Raw genomic sequence first — 10,322 nt, 5'->3', positions numbered from 1 at the left:
TTTTGTTTAAAAATTGGGGCTCCAATTAATGAAAATATAAATATTCAGTAAGTGTAAACAAATTAAACATTTTTTACTAATTAAAAATGCTTTTTATTTAAAGTTTTTCCTTATTACTATCATTGGGTACCATCAATTAAGAGTAAATTTTAATAAGGGGTAATATTAAAGGCGGAGACCTATCTTAGATTATTTTTATTAGAAATAATAGTAAAAATACAGATAAACAAATAACAAAAAACATGAACATAGAGAAGTTGCCTTAAACTTAAGAGCTCTTGACGGGCACAGCGGTGATAATACTTTTAACTTCGGAATATTGCTGAAGACCGTACTCTCCCATTTCTCTGCCGTGTCCGGAATCTTTGAAGCCACCGAACGGCGACTGGGCACCCAAAATGTTGTAGGTGTTGACCCAAACGGTACCAGCCCTGAGTCCCTGGGTCAAGTAGTTAACTTTGTCCAAATCCTTGGAGAAGACGGCGGCGGCCAAGCCGTAGTTGGTGTTGTTGGCACGTTCGATGATCTCCTCCAAGTCGCTGAACTTCATCAGTTGTTGTACGGGTCCGAAAATCTTTAAAAATGAAAGTTACATTAAATATCTGAGGTGTGGATCAATTGGGGGTTAGTTATTACTTCTTCCTTGGCGATGGTGTGGTGGTCCTCGACGTGGCTGAAGACGGTGGGTTGCACGAAGTAGCCCTTGTCGCCGTGGCGTTCACCTCCAACCAGGAGCTTGGCTCCATCCTTGACACCCTCTTTGATGAGTCCCAGGATCTTCTTCATTTGAGCCTCGTCGACTTGTGGGCCGTGTTCGGTCTCTGGGTGGAAGGGGTCTCCGGTCTTACGTTTCTTGGCACGTTCGACGGACCTCTCGACGAATTCATCGTAGATCTTGTCTTGGACGAAAGTCCTGGAGCCGGCGCAGCACACCTGCCCTTGGTTGAAGAACAGACCGAAGTGAGCGGACTCGACGGCATGCTCGATGTCCACGTCGGCGAGGATGATGTTGGGGCTCTTGCCACCGAGCTCCAGAGTGGTGCGCTTCAAGTTGGTGGCGCCGGACGCCTGCTGGATCTTCAGTCCGACCTCTGTGGAGCCGGTGAAGGCGATTTTTTCCACCTAAACGTATTAACGCACATAAATAACCTTGATCCTGAGTCGGTTATCAATTGTTATGTAACGAAAATATGTTTATCACCGTTACGAAACAACCTTTTGATAACTTTCGGCTATTGTGCACGTTTATGGAGTCTTATCGTACGAATAATGTAAACAATTGTACTTAAATTGTTAGTCGGTTACCTTGGGGTTGGCTACTAGGGCCGCTCCGGCGTCGCCGAAGCCGGGCACCACGTTGAGGACACCCTCGGGGAATCCGGCCTCCTTGGCCAGCTGTGAGACGTACAGGGCAGTTAAGGGGGTCTGTTCGGCCGGCTTCATGACGATGGTGTTACCCATGGCGAGGGCTGGTCCAATTTTCCAGGCGAACATGAGCAGGGGGAAGTTCCAGGGGATGATCTGGCCGCACACGCCGACCGGTTCGAGACGTGTTTGGCAGAGGAATTTGCCGTCGAGGGGGATGGTCTTGCCGTGCACCTTGTCGGCCCAGCCGGCCATGTAGCGCAGGGCCTTGATGGAGCCGGCTACGTCGATGGGGTAGGACAGGTTGAAGGGTTTGCCATTGTCCAATGTTTCCAGGGACTGTTCATAAAAATATCTGTTAGTTTAGTGGCTATTATATGTGTTGTTAATGTGCTTTTTAATTTTAATAATTATTATAAGGCATTAAAACTTTAATCATCGGGGGTTTATTTAATAAATGAACGAATTAATGTATCATAAATACAATTTCTACGTCAACAGGAACTCATTAATTACCACATGATTGAGCCAAAACAAAAATAAATGGTTGTAACGTAAATACACGTAGAAGCCTGCCAAAAATAAAACCTACAGTTTAACATAATAAAAGACAAAATAAAACAAAAACTGTTTGTTAGAATTCAGGCTGTTGCACTTTCAAGTGTTCACTGACCTACATGTGTATTCAATGACGATAACAGTGTTTATAATATCTAAATAAGATGAGGGAACATTTATCGTTGCTTCTAAGATATACTAATAAAAAAATTCAGTACAAATACTTTGTTGTTAAGATAACTCATGGAGTGATTACTCTGAATTAATTTAGTGTTTGTTTATGGGTGGAATTTTATCATGAATATGAATTTGTGCTAATCATTCACCGATACGTTGTAATAATATAAAATCATTAAATTTAAAATATGTAATTATGAAATTACATAACGAATCATTTTATAGAATGACTGTGTTGAATTGGAAATTGTCGTGCTGATAATGATTTAATTTTCCGTCGACGTATCACTATTTTAATTGAGATGGGATCAGAATGATAATTAGATTATGGCGTTTATTATTAAAATGCAATTTAAATTCAATACACACACTCACAAAAATTTTATTGGTGTTTGTTTAAAGATTTTTATCCTCATAATAATTGGTAACATTAATTATTTGTTATTGTGTTATATTAGAAATGTTTATTAATAACATGTTTTCGTATTTTAATTAATAAAAACGTAGATACACAAATGCCCGGTGATATTAAAATTGTTTGTTTGAAGATGCTTATCTTTAAAATGATTGGGTAATATCAATAGTCTCATGTTGACAATTTTGATGGGATATAACAAAAAATAAAAAGACAGATAAAAGAAGAACAAAAATAAATTTGAGAATTATACATATAAACAATTTCTATTCAATAAATTTTTTTAAAGATATTAATACTTACAATGATTGGGTAATATAAATAATGGTGATGTGGTAAGTGATATTAGAAAATTTTAATTAGAAGTAATACTAATAATATAGATATTAAACGAATTTAACAAATTCTATTATTTAAAAATATGTGACTCTTACCCTTAAAATGATTGGGTAATATCATTAATGTGTCATACAAAATAATGTTGATTAGAAATGACATTAAAAATAAAGAAACATAAAGAAACAAGAAAAAAGTGTGAGAATTATAAATATAAACAGCTTCTACTTAATAAAAATTCATTTTTTAATATATTCATACTTAAAATGATTGGGTAATGTAAGTAAAGGATAATATTAAAAATTTTATATTAGAAATAATACTAATAATATACATATTTAATAATACTTAATCAATTTTATTATTTAAAAACGTTTGATTCAAGATTTTTATCCTTAAAATGATTAGGTAATATCAAAAAAGTGTCATATTGGACAATTTTGAATAGAAATAACATTAAAAATAAAGAGAACCAGAAAGAAACAAGAAAAAAGTATGAAGATTATAAGTATAAACAGTTTCCATTCAATAAAAATTCATTGTTTTAAGATATTCATACTTAAAATGATTGGGTAATATAAGTAAAGGGTAATATTAGAAAATTTTTATTAGAAATAATACTAATAACATACATATTTAATAATATTAAACAAATTTAACCAATTCTATTGTTAAAACACATTTGATTAAAGACTTTTATATTTAAAATGATTGGGTAATGTTAACAAAGGGTCATATTGGACAATTTTGATTAGAAATAACATTAAAAATAAAGAGACACATAAAGAAACAAGAAAAAAGTATGAGAAATATAAATATAAACAATAAAAATTCATATTTTTAAAACGATTAGGTAATATAAGTAAAGGGTGAAATTAGAAAATTCTGATTAAATATACCACTAATAATATACATATTTAATAATATTAAATAAATTTAACCAATTCTATTGTTTAAACGCATTTGATTAAAGATTTTTATACTTAAAATGATTGGGTAATGTCAACAAAGTGTCATATTGATCAATTTTGAATAGAAATAACATTAAAAATAAAGAAACAAGAAAAAAATATGAGAATCATAAATATAAACAGTTTCTATTCAATAAAAATTCATATTTTTAAGATATTTATTTTTTAAAATGATTGGGTAATATAAATAAAGGGTGAAATTAGAAAATTCTGATTAAATATACCACTAATAATATACATATTTATTAATATTAAACGAATTTAACCAATTCTATTGTTTAAACACAAATGATTAAAGACTTTAATACTTATAATGATTGGGTAATGTTAACAAAGTGTCATATTTGACAATTTTCACCAGAAAAAATAAAGAGACACCTAAAGAAACAAGAAGAATATGGGAGTATGGGAATTATAAATATCAACAATTTCAATTCAATAAAATTCCTTTTTTTAAGATTTTTTTATAATGATTGGGTAATATCAATACAGAGTTATAAAAATTTAATTAGAAATAATATATAATAATAAATATTTCTATTATTTAAACATGTTTGTGTGAAGATTCTTGTCCTTGAAATGACTGGGTAATGTCAATTAAGCATTACATTGAACAATTTTGATTAGAAATATCATTAAAAACATTAAGTAGATAAACAAAAACCATAAAAATTAACAAACTGTATTAAATAAAAGAATTTCAATGATTTTACCATGACTAGGTAATAATCAATAGAGTTATAATAGAAAATTTCAACATAATTATTGGGTAACAATAAAATGTTTAGTGTTTTAAGAAAGTTAATTAAAAAAAAATATATAAAAATTTTAATACAAATACCTAAAAGTAAGTGAAATATAGAAATCAGTTAATTATTAATGTGTATATCTAATATAATTTAAATTCAAATCACTCTACGAAAAAACCTAATTATTAAACATTATGGAAAAGACCCTGAAACTAATATTTACATAGGTGAACATTTTATCGACTTATGGAATAATTAAATAAAAAATGAAAAAGGAGATTATTGAAACATATGGTCTAAGTAAATTGGCGATTAACTGGATAAATAAATGTGTTTTTATTGAAAATTATCGATTCCATTTGATCTAATTTTGAATCGTTAAAGATATATTTTCCTTTCACGGTTTCATTTAACGATTAATTCTATTTTTAGCAACCGGTTTGTTGTTCCAATAAAATTGTATAACATTGAATAACCATAACATAATGATCCTTGTATGGAATTTGCCATTGCACAAACCCAGATACGAACAAAACAATCATCGGTCACTTACAGCAATGTACTCGGCGTCCCTCTCAATCAAATCGGCCAGTTTGTAAATGAGACGTCCCCTTTCCGAGGCGTCCATTGTCCTCCAGGGGGATCCCCACTTGAACGCTTTGGCGGCAGCATCCACGGCCAAGTCGATGTCCTGCTTGGTGCCCCTCTGAACGTCGGCGATCACCTCACCGGTCGCCGGGTTGATTGTCTTGAAAGTCTGACCCTCCGACGATTTGCGCCATTCATTGTTGATGAACAGCTGCAAAAAAACACCAAGGTTACCACTTGAATTGGATCTAAACGGTGCGTTTCGTAAATGAGTATCATATTTAAGTTACTTAAGTTAAGTAACTTAAGCTGCTAGCGTGAATTAAGTTAATTCAATGAAGCAGAGAATGATCTGGAACCGTACACGTGCACTACAAAATTAAATAAAACATATAAACACGGATAAGTCCAGGTACTTACCCCGGTGTAGAGGACTTCAGGATTAGGCTTAGGTGTGGGCAAAGGCTGTGAGGCGTAGCCGCACCTTTGGGCCTTGGTTACGGCCGATCTGACCAGCTTCAACATTGTGCGGTGCTCCCTTGCTGCGTTCCAACTGCTGACGACGCTCGTTCGTGGATCACTGGCCGGCTTCGGTGGATCGCACGATACTAAATGCGAAGAGACACGCGTGTCCTCTAAAATTGCGAGCGGGGATATTTATAAATGTCTCTGAGCGGTGAAATCGAATGATAACAGTTCACAGATGCGTACTTGGGGATATTTAAGGGTTTAGAACAACTCGGTTTTGGAGAAGAACCACGAAAAAAACTACAAAACTAATTGTCATTATTGAACAATGATTATTTATGTCATTTTAAAAATCTGCCACTTAAATAATATCTTCCTTAGTATTAATATACTAATTAATTTATTAGTTTAGTCATTTATGTCATTTTAAAAAGCTGACAAGAATGTTAAAAGTTGGACTTAAGAGTAGCTTAAGAAGAAGAAGTCAGTAGAATTATTTAAGGATTGAATTTTAGGAGAAAATAACTACAAAACTAATGTCATTATTAAGCAATGATCATTTATGTCATTTTAAATATCTGACACACTTAAATAATATATAGACAATATGATTGTCCACATTATTACCCTAATTAATTTATTAATTTTGACATTTATATTAGTTTAGTCACTGATGTCATTGTCAAAAGCTGACAAAAATATTAAAAGTAGGACTTAAGAGAAGCTTAAGAAGAAAAAGTTAGTGGCATTATTTGAGGATTGAATTTTAGGAGAAAATAATAACAAAACTAATGTCATTATTAAGCAATGATCATTTATGTCATTTTAAATATCTGATACACTTAAATATGATTGTCCACATTATTACATTAATTAATTTATTAATTTTGACATTTATGTTAGTTTAGACACTGATGTAATTTTAAAAAGCTGACAAAAATGTTAAAAGTTGAGCTTAAGAGAAGTTACTAGCATTATTTAAATATTGAATTTTAGAACAGAACGACTCAAATAACTACAAAACTAATTGTCATTGTTAACTAAGGATCATTTATGTCAATTTAAATATTTGACACACAAATAACATATAGATAATATAATTCCTAACATTATTACATTAATTATTATATTAATTTTGACATTTATGGTAGTTTAGTCACTAATGACGTTGTAAAAAGCTGACAAAAATGTTAAAAGTTGGGCTTAATAGAAGCTTAAGAAGAAGAAGAAGTCAGTAGCATTATTTAAGGATTGAATTTTAATTTTGAACGACTCAAATAACTACAAAACTAGTTGTCATTATTAACCATTGATCAAATAATACATAGGCACTATGATTCTGAACATTATTACATTAATTGATTTATTAATTTTGACATTTATGTTAGTTTAGTCACTGATGTCATTGTAAAAAGCTGACAAAAATGTTATAAGTTGGGCTTAAGAGAAGCTTAAGAAGAAGAAGTCATTATTTAAGGATTGAAATTTAGGAGAGATAACTAAAAAACTAATTGTCATTATTAACCAATGATTATTTATGTGTATTTAAATATATGAAACACAAATAATATAGAGACAATATAATTATTAACATTATAACATTAATTATATTATTAATTTTGACATTTATATTAGTTTAGTCACTTATGTCAAAATCTGACAAAAATGTTAAATGTTATGTTTAAGTAAAGCTTAAGAATTTTGGGAGAGAACACAAATAACTACAAAATTAATTGTCTTCATTAAATTTAAGAGCAAAACAATACTTAAGTTTTGAATTAATTACATTAATTTAATGTTAAATCATTAATATTTTTATATTTTGTTTTGGCCTATCAATAAAATCAAAAACAAAAGTATAAAATCTATAAAACTAGAAATATAAATAAATAAATATTGACAATTCTGAACAAGTGACTAGATTTTATGCTTAAGTAAATAGTCAATAAGATTATTTTAAGTATATAAATAACTATTTAATTGGTTAGCTTAAACAAAATTAGATTAAATCATTTATATTTCTATTTTTTGTTCTGGAAATATTGATATTTATGCCAGTTTAGCCATTTAAAATAATTGACTGCCTTTTGGGCTTAAGTAAATAGTCAGTAACATTATTTAAGATAAATAAATTACTCTTGAATTAACTTTACTATAATAAATTATTCCTGTTTTTAAATCGTTATCAAAATGCATAAACTACAAATCTAGACATATTTTACAATTATTAAACATTGACATTTGAACCAATTTAGTTATGCATGTCATTTTACAATGAGATAGCCCTCAAGGATTTTAAAGTTGGAGCTAAAAATAGTGAATAACAGGTAATTAAATGGATTACGAATTGATTACTTTAAGTTAAATTAAACTAAATTGTTATAGGCACACTTTAGGAGAATATTATTTTTTCTATTATTGAATTATTTATTTTAAAAATATATAATTTCTTCTTGTATTGATAAATTGTTGCCAAGTCATATATATTTGTATTAACATGGCTAATTATCATCGTTATCAAAAGTACTAAAACTATTAAATTAGTCACACTTTTAAATGAAAATTTTTTAGATAACTGGTAAGAATTTTATTAAGTCTTGGGCTCAATAATTATGATTTAATTTTGTTTAAATTGTGATAATAAATTTACATTATAAAAATAATGTTTTTCACTTAATTTCATTCATATAAATAAATACAAATCCGTTCTCCTGTTGATAAATTCTTGCCAAGTCATATATTTGTATTTATATGACTTATCAACAGTATTTAAAATGCAAAAAATTCCTATTTCTTATATAACTCATAAATTAATCAGTTTTATCAGTTTATAACTAAGTTATTAAAAAAATTATATCAAAAGTGATTTTCATTTAATTTAATTTTTGTTAAATTTTGGTTGATTCATTCTAAAACTAATGTAATGTACACAATTTTTATCTGACAGAATTTCTCAGAATAATTGACCTTCGCCATTGTTAATTTAATCAGCTTTCTTAGCTGGTGGTACAATCAACTAGTATTTATCAGGAATAAAGTTTCACACAACAATGACTTACTTGAGAACTTATCTGAAACTAAATATGATAATAAAAAACACATTAAAAACGATGAATAAATTTGAAACAACATTGAAAATTGAAATTTAAACATTCAATGTCAATATTTGAGGTTAAGAACCATCTCTGTTTTAGAGGTAATATTTGAGGTTAAGAAACATCTTAACATCTCAACATTAACTTTATTACTGGGCAAAGTTTAAATAACATGAACGAATAATTGAATTGCTAAATTTCTCAATTGGCTTCAAGAATTTATAACAATGTTTGATTGTAAAATTAATTAGTATATAACCATTGAATAAATTATTAATTTTCAAATCATGGTTGATTTCAAGGAACTGTGCCAATGTACAATTGTTGTACTGATTATTACATATTGTTACCAAACTTACAAATGGTGATTTTTATTAATGGTGTTTATAATAACCATAAAAAATCAAATTAAGGATTACTGTGGACATTTAAATATATTCTAGTTGGTTTCACCAAGCTCCTACAAGCTAAGGAGTTTCTTCCTTGTGGTGTCATCAACTTCATGGTCTGAAGATGGTTGTTTTAGGATTATTGTTAAAGTAATAACTATAATCATAATGGTGCTATAATTTTAAATGTTACATAGAACTAACAATGTTGTTGTTAGAAATAATGGTATCAGGACAATGGACATTGTCCTGTTTTGTACATGAAACTGGGTTGACCTAAAGTTTTTGGTCCATTTCTGAAGTAAATTCCATACCATGATCCGACCCAAAGTGGTGTTGTGCTCATTTGTGTTTGTGATTCTTATGTGGTGCTACAACGCTTTCCCCTTCGGCAAACGTAAGTTATTAACTCTTTCTTATTCTTAACATTAATTTATAAAGTTGCTTAATTAACTCTGTACATATTTGTAGTAAGCATTTCTATTGTTTCGTAAGGTAAACTGATAAATGAAGAACAAAAACTATTCCGCCATAAATATTCGGGTACTCAAGTGATTTACGAAGAGAACCAACTCAATCTAAGAGTGCGCCGAGACAACAGTTGGAGGATGCGCATACCCAAGCTAAAGAAGTCCGCCCATCGGAAGCTTAAATGGTCCAACCCCATGTTGAACAATCCACCATACGTCTTAAACGGAAGGAGAAGCGTCAATTGTACTTTATTAGCCGAATGGCTGTGCCTGCAAGGAACCTTCGGGAAGGACAAAAAGTGCCGAATAATACGCACCTCCAGGAAAATATATTCGTGCAACGTCACCTTAGCAGCAAATTTGGATTCATTAAACTTGGGTGAAGTGCTGTACACAAATCAGGATGGGTTTATAGTCTATGCTCAGAAGGAAAGTAATCCTCCTCAGTCATCAAGTTTAATAGTGCCTACGTTAAGTGTAATATTTGATCAAAATAATGCCACGTGCCTTAATGATCGGAAACGTATCGATTGCATAGCTTTAATCGAATGGCTGTATAATAGCAGAGCCCTTCGCTGGGACACTTTTATAAAACGTAAATGTAAATCTTCGATCCGAAGAGTACCCCTGTGTAATATTACCATAAATCTTAAAGATCAGGCTGGAGATTTTACATTATACTTAAATAAAAATGGGTTTTTTGTCATGACTATATCTGGTAGTGCAACAGAAGATACAGTA

The 10,322-nt window shown here is 30.4% G+C and overlaps 1 protein-coding gene across 1 annotated transcript; it reads right to left on the bottom strand.

Moving 5' to 3' along the window:
* Window positions 1–178: 178 nt before the first annotated feature.
* Window positions 179–5,786, bottom strand: LOC109605970 (aldehyde dehydrogenase, mitochondrial). Its single transcript, XM_020022565.2, has 5 exons — window positions 5,580–5,786; window positions 5,125–5,370; window positions 1,306–1,704; window positions 637–1,122; window positions 179–574 (listed from the first exon to the last, which is right to left on the bottom strand). Exons 1-5 carry the CDS (start codon window positions 5,682–5,684, stop codon window positions 269–271), a joined length of 1,542 nt encoding a protein of 513 aa, XP_019878124.2. The 5' UTR covers window positions 5,685–5,786; the 3' UTR covers window positions 179–268.
* Window positions 5,787–10,322: the final 4,536 nt, after the last annotated feature.

The sequence above is a fragment of the Aethina tumida genome, chromosome 3 (assembly GCF_024364675.1).
Source record: "Aethina tumida isolate Nest 87 chromosome 3, icAetTumi1.1, whole genome shotgun sequence".
NCBI lineage: Eukaryota > Metazoa > Arthropoda > Insecta > Coleoptera > Nitidulidae > Aethina > Aethina tumida.
This window is presented reverse-complemented; position numbering and strand designations above follow the sequence as displayed.

Bases quoted from the DNA above. Each gene is read 5' to 3' on its own strand.
- LOC109605970 (XM_020022565.2), bottom strand. From the start codon at position 5,684: ATGTTGAAGCTGGTCAGATCGGCCGTAACCAAGGCCCAAAGGTGCGGC. The intron at 1,705-5,124 runs GTAAGTGACCGA...TTTTATGAACAG, and splicing joins GGGACGCCGAGTACATTGCT to TCCCTGGAAACATTGGACAA. The intron at 575-636 runs GTAATAACTAAC...TCATTTTTAAAG, and splicing joins ACACCATCGCCAAGGAAGAA to ATTTTCGGACCCGTACAACA.